This window comes from Chelmon rostratus, chromosome 12 (genome assembly GCF_017976325.1).
Source record: "Chelmon rostratus isolate fCheRos1 chromosome 12, fCheRos1.pri, whole genome shotgun sequence".
Lineage (NCBI taxonomy): Eukaryota > Metazoa > Chordata > Actinopteri > Chaetodontiformes > Chaetodontidae > Chelmon > Chelmon rostratus.
In genome coordinates, this window is record NC_055669.1 from 20,639,169 (window position 1) to 20,660,607 (window position 21,439).

Here is a 21,439-nt window from a genome sequence, read left to right on the forward strand (position 1 = left end):
GCTGTGGTTAAATCCATCTTCGTGACAAGAAGTAGAGACCTCCCCTCTATAAGCTGCTGAAGGAGTAATCCACAGTGAACTGAATAGGACTGTAGTACCCCCCACTCTACATGTAATTTGTGCTGTTTACAGCTTTCCAAAGGGTCACATGAATCATATATCTGCAAAAATAAGGCAAGACTAATTTGTTGAGTGTTTCTTATTATGAGTTTAAAGCAAACAGGTTGTGGGAAATACCACTTTTCCAAAGTTAGAGTTTCTCACGTAAGAGTTAAGAAGAGAGCAAAAATGTCAATGGAAACGAAGATACAAAACAAGACAAAACTGTTCTCACATAATGTGGCTTGCAGTGACTGGAGTGAAAGCTTCGCCTTCACTGTGCAACCACATAATGTCATTTTTACACGGAGTTTAGGTTCCTGAGGCGTGAAGGCGGCTCAGTCGAGCTAGTGAATCCTCTCTTCTTGGTGCTTCTCAACAAAACTTGAAACATGAAAAAGTCAGAGAGGCTGTACTCTAGTAGTTCTTCAAGAGTGGTATGATGACATTTCAAAACACGTGTTGTCGTTAAAGTGGGCAAAAGTAACACACAAACAAATGAGAAAAATAGAATAATCACTACTTTATTACACTGATTAATATACAAAAGTTAATCCATCCTACAGAGGATACAGGGAAGCATGACTTAGGCATACAGTATAAGCATGGCTGCAGATAACTGGCAGTTGCAACGTTGACTGTTATGCATACTGTTAGTCTGGTCTGTACTGATTTAGTCAAGTAAGTCATGCATTATTCTAGCAGTATGCACTTTTTAGCCATATTGTACAATTGTTTAGAAAAACATTAAAAGGCACTTGTGTGGCAACTAATATAATAATTGTTAAAAATGTCAACATTTAACCCATAATAACGTTTCTTCATGTCATTTTCTCTTGTATGGAGGTAATATCGCACCAAACTGCATCGAAAAATCTGCGTTTCATGAAATGTGCATCAATCTGCTGGTAATTTTGACGCTACCGTACATCTGGGCCATCAAGCGGCTCCTAATTCAGTTTCAACTTTCAATTTCAGCTAATCGCTCTGTTCCATTTTAGTGGAGATTGTGGTGAAATGTCTGACTTTTGCTTGAGGTAAAATAACCTTTAATACTGTCTGTGACACACATTTTCCTCTGGAAAGTCTGGATTCAGAAGAAGTCAGGTCACATCACTTTCCGGTAGGTATCTACTGTATGTTTTCTTCAGTAAGCAAGACAGTAATTGGCAGACTTTTGAAAGAGGTTTGGGATGACTTTCATTTTAAGAGAATGGTAAATATTGGCAAAATGAGACCATAATTGCATTAAAAATCTACTAATGCCTTGTCATACATGTTGGTAAAAACTGTACACTTTTATATTACGTTTTAATTTGTGCTAACAAACTTAGATTCAAATGTAAACACGCTTTTTAATCTATGACAATGTAGAACCAGAAATACTGTTACATAGGAAGCCATGTATTTAGGCCAATGTTCATGTCTGTTTCAATGTCTTATCAAACAATGCTGTTAAGGAGTACTGTGACTGTTTCAACACTTACAAAAAACAACTCCGAATTAATAGTGTTAAAATGAATGCAAAAGTGGTGCTAAATATCTCTCAGTGGTCAAATCCAAGGATACCACTGCAACAGACATAGCAGCAAACAATACAGATCATCTTAATTTACGCAAATGGGTTAGCCTAGCCGGAGACTGTTTTCATTGTTATCCTGTTTTCCACTTTTTTGCAAGCTAACATTGATTGGTTCAGGGCTATATGCCCATATGTGCTTTTAGAGATTGGTAAGTACAAAGACAAGTTTAGAGTAAAACATATGCAGGTCTTTTCTCCTCTTAATACAATAAACGTAACCCCTTCGAGTTAAAAAAAAAAAAACTACATGAAAAACTTAGGTTTGGCAGTTGTATACAGTCATTCCCTATAGTGAAATCTCAGACAATACATATCAGCATGTAGAATATCGTTAGCACTATGTAAACAATTCTAGTATTGGTCACAGTGTTTCAACAGGGGGTGTCATACTGTATTTACGATTTAGGCCTTTAAGCTGTTCTTTCTGCAGCATTACAGTTAACCCCTGTACAGCAAATGTGTGTGGAAACACATGATGGAGTGGAATGTAAAGCCGCTGCCTTTAAGCTACAGAACTGAATGCTTGTCTAAGGTTTGATCTCAACAACCTCCTATTCAGATATTCAAATTAAATTCTATACAAGAGTGATACATACATGTACATAAAGGTGTAGCCTCGATAAAAATTCATATTAAAAAAACCCTTCATTTAAATGTGTGCGATTTTAGAGCCGCAGTGCGATGAAAATCTACGTACGTTGAAATGAAAATGTAGTTGCAGCCAAAACCCGGCTTTAAAAAGCACATCAGCTAGATCACTTGTTATTCGTGCTGAAGTTTATAGTTACTATGGAAAATGGGATAAGACCGCCTCTTTGCAATGGCCTGCTGTATGTAGCATCCCACACACACACACACAATGTAATTCAGGTAAAACACCACCTGAGGGCGACAAACTGAAGACTTTCTGCTTCCTGGCCTCGTCAGAGACGACACTGCTACAATTAAATGAAATTACTGTGCAATGACACATATAATACTGTTGGTAGCTTTTCTGTTTCATGTTGCAGTTGACCACACGCGCAAGCTGACCTGCCTGTCCACTGTCTTGTCTTTCCCAGGAGTAAGACACTGTGTGCATCGTGGACTATGTGCTGTGCTGGTGGGGTCCGTGGTGCTGAAGGAGGACGTCTCATCAGCCGCTGTTGGCACTAACAGCACCTCCTGGTGGGCGGAGCGGGCTGCCTGGTGAGTTTAAAGGACTCGTTGCTGTCCACCTCAGGGTTTTCCAGGGGTGGGATCTGTTTACCTAAACACACAGCACAGGGTCAGATGGAACTATTTCAAACATGTTAAGTGTTGTATTATCGCTACTGCAATGTATTTGGGAATGCATCCTCATAATCATCCACTAGAAGTAGCTATGAAACAAAACATGATATATTTGCTTGCCAAACACAATACCAGGGTTACAGCTCTGCCTAATACAGAACATACTGTAAGACCAACACATGCTAACTTTAAAGGATAACTTTCATTTTTTACAACCTGGACCTTATTTGTAGCATTAAACACGACCATTTACTCACCCAGACAACTTTGGTGGCATTTGGAGTCGTTTTGAAGAAATTACCCCCAGAGGAGCGGCACGTATATCCGTATAATGCGAGTACTCGGGGCATCCATGCGCAGCCTCTATATAACGCATACTCTGTGGCGAAACTCGTTCATATTTCAATATTTTGTTATGATATGCTCGTGCTATTCCCCTCTGAGCCCATGGTGGCATGTTATCAACATCCGGCGTCTCGAGACAACTACCTCTGACGTGGATGATGTCATTACCGAACACTGCGCGCTGCGAGCAGCCAGCCACAACACGGCTAACTCTGCGGCTGTCGGCTACGAATACGCAATAACGAACCATAGCTGTGCCAAACTACAGCTAAACTAGCCGACCGCCGGCTCAGAGGGAAATAGCACCAGCATATCATAACAAAATATTGGAATATGAACGAGTTTCGCCGCAGATTATGCGTTATATAGAGGCTGCACATGGATGCCCCAAGTACTCGCATTATACGGATATACGCGCCGCTCCTCTGGGGCTAATTTCTTCAAAACGACTCCAAATGCCACCAAAGTTGTCTGGGTGAGTAAATGGTCGTATTTAATGCTACAAATAAGGTCCAGGTTGTAAAAAACTGAATTTATCCTTTAAAAGGTTATTCAAATGTAAGAGATATATTTCTAAAATGTTATTATTTAAAAGAAATCTGTCCTTTTAATTATCAAAAAGAAATAGACTGGAATTTGTTTGTCCCACATTAGGGCAGAAACATATTAACAACCTGCAAAGCTGAAGAGATGACAGCAGTAAAGGCACGCTGACAAAACACCAATAGCCCTTAGCAACACAAACAGTAAATGAGTCATATTTAGTCATAGGAATTGAAGATTTTTTTTCATGTCATACCATTAAAAAGGTCCGTCCCATACCATATGAGATTACATGACATGTAGTAAAACAACATATAAATAATGGCTCTGGCATTACTGAAAGGCAGAACACTGAGAGGCTTCTCCAGTGTGTCTGTGGGTGTACCCGCCTTTTCTTCCAAATATGATGGAGTACATACAGGCACGTGACACAGACACAACATACAACACAGACATGAAACCTACTGATTTTCTGAAAGAGCTCCTCAACATTGACAGCATTTCTAGCACTAGTCTCGATGAAAATGGCCGCAATTGATTCAGCAAACTCCTTAGCTTCCTTCATAGGAACTTCCCTGTGAAAGAGAAGGACACTAAAGTTAGCACAGACATGGGTTCACACTAAACAAGGATGGATAATCCATGGATAATCAACATTTCCCCCCAATCAACGCCTTCCATCCAATCCACCTCTAACAGGTTTGCTCTGGAAGCTTGCTGGAGAAGACTATACATGATACGAGGTTTTTCGATAAACTGAAACTATACCAAAATGGTGCTATCCTTCATCAAGATCCTTGACACAAACTTTACTGTCTCCCCTGTCGTATATTAGTGAGGCATCGCTTTCCACAGAGCAAGCAAACAGAGCGTCCAGACAGGACCTTGTGTACAAAGCCGTACTTTGGAACTGATAGCAAAGAAATGCTAAAGAAATACACTCCTTGGCTGCACACTCACAGATGGTTCGCTTAAAAAAGATACTGGCAAATGTCTTAGGCCACCTTTATCAGTGTTTTGGGGGTGTTTCTTTAGATATGCTCCTGCCAATAGTTATATATATATAATATATGGTGTAAGTTACTTAATTTTTTTTCTGAACGAAGTTCTCGAGAGTGTACAGAACAAAGTGTGCATCAGTTAAGTGAGCAAATATTTCTGCTGCTAAAGCCTCACCTGGTTTCTACAACCGGCTCTTACAGTCGTCTGACCAGACAATTAAAGATCGTGATGACAATTACTGAGACAGGATTTTCTTGGCACAATGGACTTGACGTGAGCTACATAACAGGTATAACAAGAGGATTACGTTCTTGTTTTGTTCACAATCATGAGTCTCAGTTGTGAAGAAAGACACGGACGCCTGTGAGAGTGCTCTGCGCTGAAAGTCTTAAAGGGAAGTGATGCAGTAAAACAAGAGTCAGAGCTGAGACCGCAGTGACTGGGGAGGCAAATGATGAAGCAACACAGAAAAAGGACGTTTCTGCCCACAGGAAAGTGGCTCATGTTTTAGCACAATACAAGCATCTAGTATATACAGAATGTGATCACCATGTAGCCGAGAAGCAGTTTCTTTAGAGCTATGAAAACTCACCTGATGTCTCCTAAATCATTCTTGTTCCCTGCTATGGCTACAACAATGTCCTCTGGACCGTGTTCTTTCAGCTCCTTCACCCACTTCTTCAGTGTCTGGAAAGAGTCCTGAACAACATGAACACACCACAGTCAACTCCGGGATAGGTCCTTTACGGGAATATGGCCCAACATTTTCTACAACGTGTGTCACACATTCATCGCATTGGATGGTGTTTTTCAGACGAGTTTCCATTAACAGACCGGGAAAGAATGGCATTTGTAGGTCATGGAAGTGAGGCATCCCAGAGTGATGGAAAAGTAACTGAATTTTACATCAGGCTCAGAGTGTGAAACCAGCTTCTTCTCTGCTGCAGCGGTACAGTTAGGGGTGAAGGGCATTGCTCTAGTCCCTCAAAAGTTGGTAGGCAAGGTAAAAAGAGTTGTTACGTATTCATTTTTGCCACCAGGATTTTGTCATCTGGTCTGGATTAAGGAAAATGATGAAACCATTGACCCCGTCACCACCCAACCCAAGTGTAACTCACTATCTGTCACTGTTGTTCTTACCAGTTTAGTAATGTCATACACAATGACAGCAGCAGCCGATCCTCTGTAGTACATAGGAGCTAATGAGTGAAACTAAAAAAAAACAAACAACATATTTATAGTTAGCATGATCAGTAAATATATAAAATCAGATCTCATTTGTACAGCACTCAAAATGCTTTTTAAAGATGACTTCAAGAACAGTGTGCGGCCATTTAAAGTGAGCACAATCTTAAATCTGGATCATTAAACACGTGTTAGCCCGTAAAAGACTAACACAGTATAATGTACTGTGAGCAGACTATGCCCATACATTCTTAAGTGATGAGTGGCGGATGGAAAGTTTCAGCTCCTCATCAAGGTTTTTCCAGTGTTAAGAAGAATGTTCTTATACAGAACTGTTTACAGCGTCTAATACAATTTACAAACTGTATTTAAATGTGCATTAAAGAGTTTTCATTGCAAACAGTTTGTTTGCATTACACCAAAATCCAATATTTCTATCCTTAAGGCTTTAGCAAACATGTTGAATCCATTTCCTTCCCCAAGAAATATCCAAATCTTTAGTTTAAGGTTTCAAAACCTGCCTTGTTTCCATCACCTTGCAGGTTTTCTCTTCTCCTTGAGTAGAGCACTGTCATCTTGGCATCAACACCACCAACTTAATGTGTATTAATATGCATTACCACCGACTGCAGTCAGCAGAAATGTGTATCCCATCATCCCTCTGCTCGTGGCAATACATGCAATATGAAGAATAAGGGACCCTACTCATCAGACCACTGTGCTATGGCACAAGAGTCAGGTGTCTTCATATTGCACTTTCTTTCTTTGTTGGACTATATTCAGAGTTTTCACTGTGTGTTCATTGTTCGCAAATGTTTATGGTAGCTATCGATATGGTAATTACATGTGATGACAGATCACACAGTCAAGTGTGATGAGTGATTTTAGTCAGACAGATAATGAGAACTTTAAAAAGGCATAATGTGTAAGACATGGCCCCCTGTTGAAGATCACTTCAAACAAATAAGGGGCAGCAACGCGAATAATTGCTAAATGGTGCTTTCTATAACCTTTGGCTGCAGCTACTAGCTGCCGTTAGCTTGTTAGCTCAGTTAGCTGTGCAGCTGGTGGCCCTATTAACTGAGTGAGTCTGCCTGGACCAGGAGCTCAGAGCACCGCTGAACTGTTGGTGTTTCCACAGTGGGCAACAGAAACAGCCTCCCTGCAAACATGTCGAGACCAGCACAGAATGCAGCCTGACAGGGGCCAGTTTGACGATGCAGGTTACCGTACTGAGGTGATTTATAGTGGCTCTGACAAGACTCTGACTGTGACGAAGAAGACAGGGCAGGCGGGGATAGGAGAGGCATGAAGAGAGAGAAGAGCGAGAGGGGGGTCGGGCATCAGCAGCCTGTAGAGCCAGAATATTTTATAATAATAAAACTTTATTTGTATAGCCCTTTTCTAAACAAGGTTACAAAGTGCTTTACAGACAAAAAAAAACAAAACTGTGTATGGAAACCAAACATCTAGCTCAGTAAATAAAGGTTTATTTCAACCAAACCAGAGCTGGTGATTGTTGGAACAGCTGAGACCAACCAAGACGATTTTGGTGAGTTTTGTTTTGTTTCTTTCACGCCTTTCTTTCACGTTTCTTTCATGTGTAAGAATATATACTTTCTTGACATGCACTAGATTAAAAAAGCCAAGACAGCTTGAGAAATGCAAAACCTCACCACTCGCATACATCTCCCAGCTAAAACCTAACTATCAGACAATCACCTCATGAGGTATAAAGTGTTATGAGACAGGGCGGGCCGGGGCTTGCTAGCTGTCTGATAGAACAACTGTTAGTTCTTCACACTCAGTTGATAATGTAAGTTCATTTTTGAATGTTTTAAACTTCTGGCCATATCTGACACACTGCCCCTTTAAACTCTGGTAAAGGTGGTTTCAAGAAATCTTTTTCACACAAAAGCAGAAAAAACGTTGCACTCATTTTTCCATGCTGCAAGCATGTCCGGCAACACAAACCCCCCTCCATTAAATGAATCACTGTGATGATACCACATTGACCTTTGAACCCTAACTGAATCACACCTAATAATAACTTTATGTCATGAGGACCACTGACAGTGAAATGATTGCGTCACCGCTAGCTTCCTCATGCAAAATGCAACGGAAAATTAACTTTTTCAGAAACGTGATTCATGTGTCATGTGTTAACTTGAAGCTAATAGTAAGTAAATGAGGAATTTCTGTTGTGGGTGTACTCACCCTTTCCTGTCCGGCTGTATCCCAGATCAGAAATTTGTGCAGTTCATTTCCACATGGCACGGTTTTGGTTAGGAATGATGCTCTGTGGATGATAAAGACGTTTCACAACAATGCCTTCAAGTGTATTCTTTAAAAAGGCACAGGAAACAAATTAGTACAAGTCAGCAGGAAACAAATACGATGTCTGACAATGAAGCCCTGTTGCCTGAAGGCAGTAATGCAGGGTTGGCTCAGAGGCCCACACAACAGCCATCAAACAAGAAAGAGCCAACACAATAATAACAATGACTACGGTGGGCTCAAACATCAGTTTAGATACGACTTAAATGGACAGAAAATCCATTCTTTTCCCTCTTACCTGCAGATTGATGGCACTCTGCTTGTCTTGCTCAAGGCAGCTAAAAATTCCATTTTATTTTCCATGTAGGAACTATTCCTTCTAACCCTCGTCTGACGACACTAACGTGTGGAGATTATCTTATATCTAACCGATCCTGCTAGCTAATGCAACAGCTCAGCTGAGGAGGATGCCATTAAAGTTTACACACCGCGAGCCTCTCCTGCATGACGAGGTGCAGGCTCCCGCTGCTCAGTGATGCGGTTGATGGGTGTAGTTCGTTAGGAAGAACATAGTTCCTACATGAAGCTGCTCACAACAAGGTCTGTGGATTTTTTTTGGTGCTTTGAGCAACACAAGCCAAGTGCCATCTAGTTTAATTATGTTTGAGAGAAGGCAGACATCTCTGCAGCCAGTATTTCCAGAACTTGGCAACTCACACCAAAACAATCTAGGTGCATAAACAGCACAGCAAGCAAGATGAAAAAATGCATTTTTGATCTTGGGTGAACTTTCCTTTTAATAATTAAATGACTCATTAACTATCTCAGTTTGTCTCAGCCTAATGTTTCCATATTGTTACATTTTAGAAACTGCAGTCATTTCCTTAGTGTGTCTTTAAGTTTCGCAGTGGTCTAATTGTTAGAATATATTCATTAATTTGTCTGCTAACAGTGACCTGACATGTTACTCAAAAAAACATGCAGAAACCAGAAGTTTTGGTCTAAATGAGCCAAAGGGACTGAGGCATATTCTATTTTTTATTTCATTTATTTTGGTAAGATGTGGTAATTCATTTTTCTGACAGCGGAGTTCATTTTATTCCCTCTGTAAATCAAAGTGTTTATCTAAAAATGGCTGTTTGTAATGAGAAGTTCTGCTCCCTATCCGTTATACTAGTACCAACATGTCAGCTGACTTCAGCATTAGTACAGAAGATTTTATTATAAATTTCTGTTTATTGAGAACAAATTGCTTGACTCAATACCACATGTGGCCCAACTGAAGTAAACTGTTGCCCCTTCGGACTTGTTTGGACATGATTTGACATCAAACCCTGACTTCAAGCATTATGTTTCTCTTGTTAGAGTGATCTCTCTCCTGCTGTTTCACTGTGTTTAGTGAGGTGCACTGCAGTGCTCTTACCCTATTGTGGGACTTATGTTGTGGTCAAAATGATCCTGAACGAATCGGCACACGATGCTGGATTTCCCAACTCCAGTGTCCTGAAAGCAGAAGGTTGCACATCAGTCACAGCACTTTGGACAGATTCACCGGCTGCTATTGACCCCTATTGTTTAGACAGCTGGCTGGTCACATGCCCAGCCCATCAAACCCGATTGTCCACGAATTCCACTACTAGCTCCGAATTCATGGTTAATATTACTTGCTCGTGCAGGACAACACACTGCATCCCCCAGCCACCTAATTAAACAAATAAATTAACATGAAAACGTACATGTAAGAACAGTGAACTTCCTGTTGGTTATTAAAATGCTTGGTGAGCATGTCAGTGCCTGCTACACGTTAAAGTTCCCACTTCCCCTCTGCTTCATTGATAAACTAACACTGTGTAGTCCAGAAGGTCCGTGAACATCCCTGTCACCGTCTACATCCAGGGACTGCGGTGTTTTGCTAACGCAGCAGGAAATCTAACGGCTGGCTTGTAGCGGTCGGTCTGGGGATGACGTAATGGATGATAAACTGTCAGAGCCGTTAAAAATGAAGACAAAAACTTTTTGTAAACTACAGTTAATCGATTAAAAGGTGAAAAACAGACGGAGACGACGAGGAAACAAACGTAAAATGACTGCTGCGCCCACCGGCCGATTAGCTTCTGGTTTTCAGGCAACTAGCTATCATTAGTTAAATTTCAAGTTTTCAGAAGATCAACAACAACCGTTTGGGAAACAACCGACATTTACCGACACCTGGTGTCAACCGGAGTCCTAACTTATGTTAACGTCAAAGTGTTGTCGGTTAGTTAGACTCGCTGCAGACAGAAGGAATTTCCCCCCAAGGATCAACAAAACATCTGCCACTTACCCCTAAAAGGCAAACTTTGAGCTCCCTTATGGCCATGGTAGGTTGTGAAAGTTTTTAAATCATTATTTTTCAGTGTTGCCTCAGTGTCTTTGTCCCGTCATGCTTGAAACTCTGTTTTTTTCCCCCTTCTTCTTGGATAAAAGAGAAACCCAGCCCCTGAGACAGACAGGCTGACCATCCACTCTACCCAAGTGTCAAACGGTGTCACTGACAATTACAACTTCCGGTGAGGACTTTCAAAATAACCCCACCCGCATAGCCTGATATACTCCATATTGTACATTTCCTCGACATGTTTTAAGACATGTAAGAATAGTCTGCTTGGAATAATGCTAATTATTGTTCTCCATAAAAACCTAAATTACCTTGTTAAAAAAAATCTCATCTTTTTCTTATTATTATTTAAAAACTGTAAGTCTTAGCCACAAGTAAGTTCTTTGTGCATGAGTACTAGAAGCTTCAAATTTTTACATCACAATTGTGATTTATACAATCATGCTTGTACATTTATATCTTAAAGTCAACAACAACAATAATACTGCTCAGGTTACTAAGTAGAATAAAAATCATAACAATCGTAAAACAGGACATGGTCATTGTCTGTGGTTCAGTAGGGAAGCTTTGAAACTACATTTGAGTTTACTCATCTATAACTAAACAAATTCCCACTTGGCTTAAGTAATGTAGTTTTATTATTGAGAGACAAAATACAAGTACAGACTAAGGTCACCCCACCATGAACACATTTCTAGCCAGTCAAGTTAAATCAACACTTTAATTTTGAAACCAATTCTGCTTATATCCGGTCTCTTTCTTGCTGTTTTTGTGCAACTTGACAGGGCTACTTTCCAAATCGGAAACCAGTGAAAGCAATGACAAAAAGTCGGGTGGTTCCACTATCTCTTAGGTATTAAGAATTGATTCTGAGTCAAAACCCAACAATGACACGCCTCACTCCCCCAACATGGACGCACAGGTTTTATTTACAACCTCATTAGGCTGGGAGGGGGGAAAGTATTCAGAGAATGTGTAATGGAAAATAGGAAGTACTAAATATGGACCACACTTCCAGCCAACATAGTTGAGTGAAAAGGTAAACATTTGGCTGTGTATCAAAGAGACAGATTCTGATAAATTATTCGGATCGACACTTTATTCTTCACAGCATTATTCTGTCTGCAACAATAAGCTGCAAAAGCTTGGGACAATATGAAAATAACCTTATGAGAAGCTTCTGAGCACAATCTAGCATTAATCTGTTTCAGTCACAGGATTAATAACGAGTTGAATCATGAGTCCAGATGAGATTGATTTGATTTGCCTGTGACCAAAGCAGGGGCAGTCACACTAGCGCACTCCATCATTAACAATAAAAAAAAAACATGACAAAACATAAGAGCTGAAAATACAGTATGTTTGCAATTTTACAATAATATACACGAACGGTGAGTAAGTCAGGCCATGCCTTTGCTTCAAATATCACTGAACAATGACAGTACTTTGCAATACCCATGGATCAGCTGTGAAATGAAATGATTGACTTGTCATCTTGAGTTTTTTTTATTCACTTCCATCTGATGCCATGAACAATAACTCATCACCAATAACGCAGTAAGAGTTAAAAAATACGATCAAATACGCAACAAAACCAAACAAGCCCCCTGCGTGTCTCTGCGCACATTTTGGCGACAAGAAGCGTAACTACAGATTTGTTATTCCATCATAAAGCTGCACTAATGTCGTCTGCCATGTTTCCTTGTTTGTGCGAGACAGGCAGCGACATCAGAGAAGATGATTGCACTACAGAGCAAATGTCATTTCACCGAGTGACTGCGACAACACCGCCTCCAGCTTTTCGTCTACATGCTGCAGTGATGAATGTACTTTTGTTGTCCGTTCATGCTTTCATCCACTGGTCAGCTGCGAGGTGCAACGACACCGTGTTTATGTGCATCTGCTGTTCAAAGAAAAGAAAGCATCTACAATATATTTATAATATATTCATATATTACTAAAAAGCTGAGATTTAAAAATCAACGTATTTCTTGAATAGTCATCCGTATTCTTCAGAATACTACTTAAATATATAATATATAGACAGACCAATCATAAATTCTTCATTCTTCATCATTTGTATTAGTGGTTCTCTGGGGAAGCGTATCCAGTCTGGCATCTTCAGTTATGGCACAGTGGTCTCTATCCTTACAGGTCAAATTAGCATCTTGGTAAGGGGCACAGTGAGATACAGGGACTGAGATTATATCTGGTCTATTCTCGTTTCTTGAGCCCTTACCAGCAGAAAATAAACTTTATATCATGTAGGCGCCTACCTCTTACTCTCTCCTCCACCCCCTTACTTGCTTTATGACTCCTTTCACCCCCCCAATACAGGCTTGGCACTGTGATTTTGATCGTATGGTCCACCTCGTCTCTCTCAACAGTAGCCAGTTGTCACTACAGCAGCTACTCTACTTCTAGTTTTTTTGTGTTTTGCATTGGAAAATGGAAAACAAAGTATTTGATTTCCAAAGACAGGATAACAGATTTTTCCATGGCTGCCACTCAGTGGACACGATTACTGACGAACTCACGGATCCAGCAAAGTGTAATCTCCAGTGGACAATGAGTGACGCTACAGGACAACTGACCCGCGGTAGAGACGTACGGCAGCCACCAAATGCATCACTGAGATGGCATCTCACATTGTGGTGTCTCTCCTGTCTTTGCTCGGTGAGGGCTTCGGAGGATCCTTCGCAGCCTTGCCGTTTGCCGAGGCAGCGGCGTCTGCACCGGCGGCCACCGCCACGACAGAGCGTTTGCTTTGCTCCTCGCTGCGGGGCTCTGGGCTCGACTGCGCGGGCGGGGCCTGCTCGGCCGGCGGCTGGACGGTCAGTTCCTGCTGCAGTTTGTGGCTCTGCAGGAGGCGAAGCTGGACGCGGAGCTCCAAGATGGCTTCCTGCTCCTCATGGATGGCCTGGTTCAGGTGGGTGTTTTTGTTCTACAGGAAATTGAAAACACACACAGCGCTTAAGAAACCCTCCAGTTCATCTCTGGCAATACTTATAGAGAAAATATTTATACTACATTGCTCATACTGCTCTGGAAGAAAACCACAGGTGAAAAAGCTAAGTATATAAACACATATAATATTCTAAAGTCTACCTTCAGACTTACACACTTTCGTCAAACTTTCAGATAAGTAAAGGTGGTGTGTGCCTAACGTTCTTCTCACCTCCAGTTCCTCATTTTGCTTCTGCAGGTCTTCAAGAATCATCTGCAGCTCTTCCTCATCTTCACTCTCACTTTCACTGTCTGATGAATATTCCTCCGTCTCGCTGCGACCCTGCTGACGGCTGAGGAGCACAATGCTGGGTTACAGCTGAGACCTGCGGTCCATGTTATGACGTCACATGACAACCGATTAACCACCTGAAATGGTTTCGGTCTTGTCTCACCTCTGTATGTCTGCGATCTCTGCTCGCAGCCTCTCGATTTCTTCCTTCTCAGTAGCGATCTGTCTGCGAAGCACCTGCTCAAGAGAGATCAGCTCCTCCTGCTCTGTCAGGATCTCATTTTCCTGATTACAGAGAGGAAGTGGGGAAAACGTATGATTATTCCATCTACGGCTGGCATACAAGGAGCTTGACAAGAGTTAAGTGTCAGTGGAGGATTTGTAAAAGAACTTCAGGTTTTTAGACATATCTTGTGCCATTTTGTTGGTCAAAACACACTCATGTATGTTGAGTGACTCACCTGTGCTAAGAGGAGGTTGATGACTTCCTCTTCATTCTCAGTCATTTCCTCTTTAGAAACATCTTCCTTTGAGAGGCTTGCTATCTCCTGGGCTATTTTACTCTCACACTCCTACAAGGCCAAAGCAGGAAAGATACAGAAGGAAAGCACAAGGGTCAAACAACGCTGAACCTTGTAATGTTAGTCTGTCAGGCTGTCAGAGAGGTGTTGACTCATGTCTGAGGTCATTCTAGAGGCTACAGTTTGTGGTATCTTGTACTGGATGGCATTATAAGATGATCAGCATATTTTGATACCATATGCATTAGTACAGAAATTACAAATGAGTGCAGTTCTCCTGAATAAGAGCAGCTCATTATGTTCATGTGCATTAGCCTACTTGTAATTCAGTACAAGCACTGGAAATTAACATTGTTGCTGTAACTGAACAGGCGACAGCTCACAATATGTATTTAAGAGTGTTTTTGCTCTTGTCAAATTAAATATAAAACACCCATAAACACACATGCAGTATCCGGACTCACCTGACGTTTGGCCTCCCTCAGTTTGCGTTTCAGAGCCGTCAGGATTCTCTGAACCTCCCAGAGTCGCTCCTCTTTAGATAAGTCCTTCACCCCCGCCTGCAGGTCCCTGTGCAGGCAGTTCAGCAGGAACTCCTAAAACACATTTTTATTACAAGTCAAAATTTTGTTGACACTCTATAACAACTTCAAATGAGTGCAACAGTCAAACAAGTCCTTAATTACAGCAATCTGTGGAACTTGTGATCCTTGAATGATGATCATTGAAAAAATAAGGTACAGAACTCAGCTGAAGAAGAAAGTCAACACATCTGCCATAAACTTTAGAGATGTCCTTCATTACTGCACTGACTTGATTTTCTTTTAACACTGACTTCCACAAAGTTGCTAATATAAAGTTAAAGACGCCTGCACCAGGTGTGTGTCTCCAGTTTTTGTTTATTTTGCAGTGTTCACTGGCATAAAAATTCAATGGCAGGAGCGTCTGGCACGTGGTGACAAAATATCCCGGCACACCGAGAAACAGAGGCAAAGATAAAAATGTGCACTGCTGACTAGATAATGTAATTTAAATAGAAGAAGCTGACTTTGCTAAATCCCTGCTGCATAATTATGTATCTACTATATAACATTTTCATCTCTACTTAGAAAAAGATATGTAAATCAAGTTAGAATAAGTATTTTTCACATATTTCTCTGACGAAGTACAGTTTACGTACAAACTTTACCAAAGGTACCATAAAGCAGGTGCAAAAAACTTTGACTGTTAAACAAGGAGGCTGCAACAGATGATTCTTTTTTATTATCCATGAATTTGTCAAATAGATTTTAGATTGATAATTGATTTACCAATTATGTCTAGAAAATATCTGACAAAAGTAAAAAAAAATAAATAAATAAATGCTCATTGCAAATTCTCAGAGCCTAAAGTGATGCCCTAGCTTGTAAACAGCTAAAAACAAAAAAGATATTCAATTAACAATGTTTTGAAACAGGAAACCCTCATGTTTAAGAAGATGACACCTAAATTTTCTCATTTAAAAGAATAATTTGAAAACTCTCTCATGTCTGTCTGTTCAATATGAGCTGGAGCCTGGAGACGGTAAGCGTAGCTCAGGATAAACAGGCAGCTAATCACTGTTTGCCTGTTTAATCAGTAATCAATTCTACCAATAAATGAATTGATTAAAAATTAGGAAATCCGCTGCGGCGGGTTTGAACCCACCTGTCGTCGAATCTCCTCTTTGATGCTCTCCTGCGTCTCGGGCAGCGCCGGCATCGTGGCCATGTTAGACCAGCGGAGTGGCCGCACCACCGGCTTCAGGACCACGTCTCCAAACAGCTCCCTCACGTGTGTGAAGAACATGTAAAGAACACGGTTCCCGATCTGAACACGAGGGAAACATATCAGTGAACACACAGCTTTAGAGCTCTATGCAAACTGCATCTTGCCTTGCATGTGAGACGGCGTTTGTATTGTGTGTTAGACTGCAGAATGGAGACAAATCGCCTCCGCGTCACCTTCTCCACATCACAAATTCCTGCATATTTACTCGGCCTGATTAAACTGACCCTGGGCTCTGCTCATTAAATGAAAGGAGTGTGTATTTAACTGTGTTGTGGCTACTGCTGCTGGTGGTTCAGAATAAGTGGAGCAGCCACAGAGATGTCCCCTTTGAGAATATATCAGCTTCACTAAACTGGGCCAGCGTTTTGGAGATGAACTGACTGTTTGATCCAATAAAAACTCAGTTGGTCTGTTGCTAAGGGAAGGTTTCTTGTCTTTGAGGTACACAGCCTGAGCACAAGACCCACTTTTCTATTTGATGCTTACTTTACATGTTGCTCTTGAATTTCTGCTGCTCTCTGCAACATTTTTACTTCTTTACATGACTGTTTTAGCCCACTTCCTTCCTTTGTTATCTTTCCCCATTAATCCCAGATGCCATTTGCTCAGCTTCACCTGACCTGTATGGTTGGGTTGAGGACAATGGAGATATTCTGAATATTCATCTTGGTGTCCGCCTCCCTGACGATGACGTGGTCCATGTGCGTGACGAGCCAGGAGAGAAGAAGTCGGCTCTCCGGCGGCACCTCGGAAAGCAGCCTCTGGAACTCCGTCACCTTCTCGGCCTCAACCTGCCGCCCACAAGCGTCCTCAAAGCGCTGGGCCAGATCCCGGCCCAACAGGTTCTCTGGCAGCTCGCGTAAATACTGCTTCAGTAGGCTGGCAACCGTGTGGGGGTCATACTCCTCCAAACAGGGGCACTCCTCACGGTCATATGCTGCTTTCAATTCATCCACCTTGGACTTCATACCTGAGAGGCACAGAATCTGGTGTGAGTATCAATCAGACATGCAAATATTGAGATACAGTCAAGTACTACTTTTTATAACCTTTTGGATGATGGAAAGAATTAACATCCCTCTAAAGTTTCTATACCTGAGACCCGGTAGATGCCTTCACACTTCATGCCGTAACTTTCAATGTAGTCCAAACACTCTCTGAAGATGGCTGGCAGCTGGATACCATCATACAGAGCTGTCCTCTTGACGGCCTCAGCCAGAGGTGCTCCAAAGATGGGCCTGAAGGTGGGAGTCTCCACTGGGACTGGCTCTGCCTCTGTCGTCGGTTTCTTCTTCTTCTTCTTCTCCTTCCATTGTTTAACCACGTCTGCAGCCGTCAGGTCCTTAGATTTCTTATCCTTGGCCTTGTCCTCCTTGGGGCCCTTCTCCTTCACCTTGAAGTCCTTTTCCTTCTTCTTGGAGAAGCTGGGCTTCTTGAACACGTGGATTCCTTTGGAGCGCTTCATCTTGGACGGGCTCTCCGCTTCGTCTGCTGAACTGTCCTCCTGGAAGGCGGCGTAGCCTTCCGCTGTGAAAGTAAAAAAAAAAAAAAAGAACGAAGAGGCAAAAATAGGGTTAGATCTAAGGGGAGAAACACCCTTTGTTTCTTATCCTCCTCCTACGACAGGACCGTAATAACAGTGATATAGAAACAGGAAGAGAGATGTGTGAGAGAGAGACGATAGCAAAGGAGGGGGAGAATGGGGACTTAGAAAAGAGGTCAGCCACCAATTTAGCATAGCTCCCACTGCACCTTACGCCTCTCCTTTCTAGAACAAGCTCAGTTAAAATATTGTTCCTGAGAGCAAACAGCTAAAGGATGGTGTCAAAGACAGTCATGCGGCCTCTGCACAGTTTTGTCCTCCTCTTGTCATCTCCTCTCTGGGTTTCCCTGAGAACAGACCCTGTTTCTCCCACCGCTGCCTGAGACACACCTTCACTGGCCTCTCTGGGTGTGCTCTGAAACTGTCCATCTCTTCCTCTCTCCCACCATACCCTGTTGTTAAAGCTAAATACAGTCATGGAAAAATCCTGATACTAAGTGGACAATGAGCCTGACAACCACTCAGTGAAAAACATTCTCAGTGAAGGAACATCTCTCACCGCTGCAGCCAGCAACAGCCAGCAGGATGGAAAAGTAGAAAGCTCTCTCTCTACTAACTACAACTGACAAGCAACATTACAATGGTATTCAGTCCTCAGCTGCTCTCAAGCTGAAGCTTAGCGGCCTGAAATCGATGACCTATATGTACTTGCCAATTCCAACATATTAAGGATAAGGATAGTGATATTCTACCTATTTCTTATAGTCAACAAATCCCATGAAAACAGTCCTGTATAGCCCAAAAACTACTAAAATACTATTAAAAATCAATGAACATATACCCTTTACTGATTTAATGGATTTTGCTCATTTATGAGCTTTGTTCAAGCTCCTTAGCAAAAAACGCTTTCTTCAGATGCTGTTTGTTACTCAGTTACTTCTCATTTCCACACTAACCATGTACTGGCTGAGTATACCGTGCGTGAAGGATTACATTATCAGTAGATATTACATCACTGTTATGGTGTTACAGTGTTATTACAGTATATTATAGTGTGACAACACTAACAACATTGAACATTGTTTTGTTATAGTCATACAGACTTACTAACAAGGCAGGAGAAATATTACAGGATTAGTTTGACAAAAAAAAAAAAAAATCTGACCACAAAGAGCTTTCAGCCATTTCTTGTAGCTTCAACAAAGCTTTGAAAATGGCTGAGAGATCCACAAAATGTTCAGTAAGTGACTCTGTGCTGTGTCAAACTGCAATTTCCGAGGTATAACAAGCTTCAAGCTCAAATTAAAGGATAATTTCTTACTTCTTTTCTCCTTCTTCTTGAACTTGTTCTTCTTCTTGCTGTGCTCTTTGTCATCATCTGAGACGTAGGCGTCTGGTGCTTCGTGGTGATGGCCATCATGAGGCGGCGAAGGTTCCCCGGTCCGGTACAATCCGGGGAACTTGGTGGGACTGATCTCCTCGGAGCTGGGGGTGCGGGCCACGCCCCCTGGGTGCTCAGCCCTGCGCTGCTCTGCAGGGCTGCTGCTGGGCGGCAGGAAGCACTCAGTCATGGCTGCTCTGGCCTGATCACTTCTCTGACTGGCACATCACCTCGCCATCACACCTGCAATGAGCAGAAACTCAGGAAATGAACACATAGCAACCCTGCCATCGACTTCTCACGGAATCTCGTGTGGTTCAGTTTGCACAGACTCTTAAATTATTTGCTCTGTTAGTTAACCTCATCTTATCCACCCCTTATTTATATGACCAGTTGGGCAAGTCTGACAATTTAAAATTTTTAATTCTGTTTGCATATTTATTTTTCTGCTGACTTGTAGGGATACAGATCATATTTGAACTAAAATGCAATAATGAACTGAACTTGAAAAACCTGCTTTACAGTTTTCACCATGTAGATGTAATGAATTATTAATGGATTTACAATAAAGTACAATCCAATGACTGGACATTGTTGTCCTCTCTCTGTATGTTTTCTTGCTGTACTCAGGAGGACTCTCTTGCAAGAGATTTCAATCACAATGAGTGTATCTGATTGAATAAAGGTTAAAGAAACAAGTTATTCAGAGGCTCTACTAAGACCTGCTTAGTACAACAGAAGTAGCTTGCCGTAAAAGCAACACAAATGTACACGATAGCAAAGATAGCAGGATATGCACCACAGTGCATGCACCACCCAATGGAAATCTAAATAGCAATTCACAGTTCTGACTTTAGAAAAGGGAATTTTACTTTGTTTAGAAACCATGTCAGGCCAGGTGGATTACGTGAACGACACAGCTGTAACACATTTTAAACAAACATTAAAATCTTAAAGCTAACATACAACATGCAGGCAAGCTGTGGCAATGTCGGGAAAATTAGATATTTTCAATCGAGACAAAGATTCAAAATCTGTAGCAGATCACTTGATCAATAAACCAAACTCAAACATTTTGTACACAGAGCTGTAGCTCTTTCCTGCTTCTTCTTCTTCCTCTTCTTCTTCTTCCTCCCTAAATATTTGAATGTCTGTATGAACAGAACAACTGCAACAGTAATGTCCTCCCACCAGATGGGGCTCTGCTACATACATGAACAATCACATCCTCCATGTCCTACTTCCAACATACCAATTCTGACATCCACAGTCAGCAGAATCAAAACTACAGTCCACCTCATCAACCAGTCATTACCAGTGGTTTATCACGAGGTCCTGATCACTATAAGGAGATATTTATTTATGAGGGGAGCTGAATTCTTAGAGGTTAATGTGAAACAACACTGTGGATGTATGCGTTGTTTATGTTAAATTAAGCACAAAACAAACTCCTCAGCAGGCAGGCTGTACATGTAGGAAGCAGATGAATTACGTAACAACTGTAAGGGTGTTGATTGTTTCAAAAAGATATGCCTCAATTTGCCCCATTTAAATATGTTTCTACAACAGACAGTAAGTTGAAAATCTCCTGTTGCGTATTTTAATAGAAATAACTTGAGTCAAATGGTTAGTTTGGGGCATTCCCAATTTATCCAACAAATACGCTGCAATAACAAGAAATCGAATATGATAGATGATGTAGCACAACAGCTTCACGTTCACCTAAAGTGCTAAATTAAAGTTTGTGCACAAAAACTATGAATGAAGTCTGTCTGTCTGACATCTTAATCTTTCTTCGCTGTGGGCAGATTACCTCACTATTTCCTTGCTTTGTCCTGTTTCCAGAGATAAACTAATCAAACACAACCAGTCACATACCATCACCCTACTGCTAAAATAACCAGGTTAGATTCTGTACTGATCAATTAAACCGTATTTACATTAAAAACAGTCACAAAGTAAAAGCTCTGCACCTCTGAATGGAGGGGCCCTTATGCTAACGGTAGATCAGCTAGCTGCCAACCTGCTAAGCTAGCTGATTAGCTGGCCTATCCGTCACAATTAAAGCTGCCGTTAAGTCCAGCAAAAACCAACATCAGATACATAGCTAGCTACATGTGCTAGACTCTATTTTACAACCGCTCAACTGTCGTTGAACACACAAATCACAATAGAAAAGAAACTTTACCAAGTACTATCCCGTTCGGTCAATTTCAGAGTGGGGCTTCCGGATGTGTGTATACTAAATAAACCCATCTGCGCTTG

General features: G+C 41.4%; 2 protein-coding genes across 2 annotated transcripts; both read right to left on the reverse strand.

The window, feature by feature from the left end:
• Positions 1-613: 613 nt before the first annotated feature.
• On the reverse strand, positions 614-10,804 carry rab31 (RAB31, member RAS oncogene family). Its single transcript, XM_041949156.1, has 7 exons — positions 10,629-10,804; positions 9,729-9,808; positions 8,246-8,327; positions 5,984-6,055; positions 5,436-5,542; positions 4,307-4,416; positions 614-2,930 (listed from the first exon to the last, which is right to left on the reverse strand). Exons 1-7 carry the CDS (start codon positions 10,662-10,664, stop codon positions 2,833-2,835), a joined length of 585 nt encoding a protein of 194 aa, XP_041805090.1. The 5' UTR covers positions 10,665-10,804; the 3' UTR covers positions 614-2,832.
• A 511-nt stretch (positions 10,805-11,315) lies between these two features.
• Positions 11,316-21,422, reverse strand: ralbp1 (ralA binding protein 1). The gene is made up of 10 exons (XM_041949973.1): positions 21,363-21,422; positions 19,115-19,417; positions 17,346-17,777; positions 16,871-17,220; positions 16,128-16,289; positions 14,906-15,037; positions 14,382-14,492; positions 14,084-14,205; positions 13,861-13,981; positions 11,316-13,626 (listed from the first exon to the last, which is right to left on the reverse strand). Exons 2-10 carry the CDS (start codon positions 19,362-19,364, stop codon positions 13,327-13,329), a joined length of 1,980 nt encoding a protein of 659 aa, XP_041805907.1. The 5' UTR covers positions 19,365-19,417; positions 21,363-21,422; the 3' UTR covers positions 11,316-13,326.
• Between the last annotated feature and the right edge of the window lie 17 nt (positions 21,423-21,439).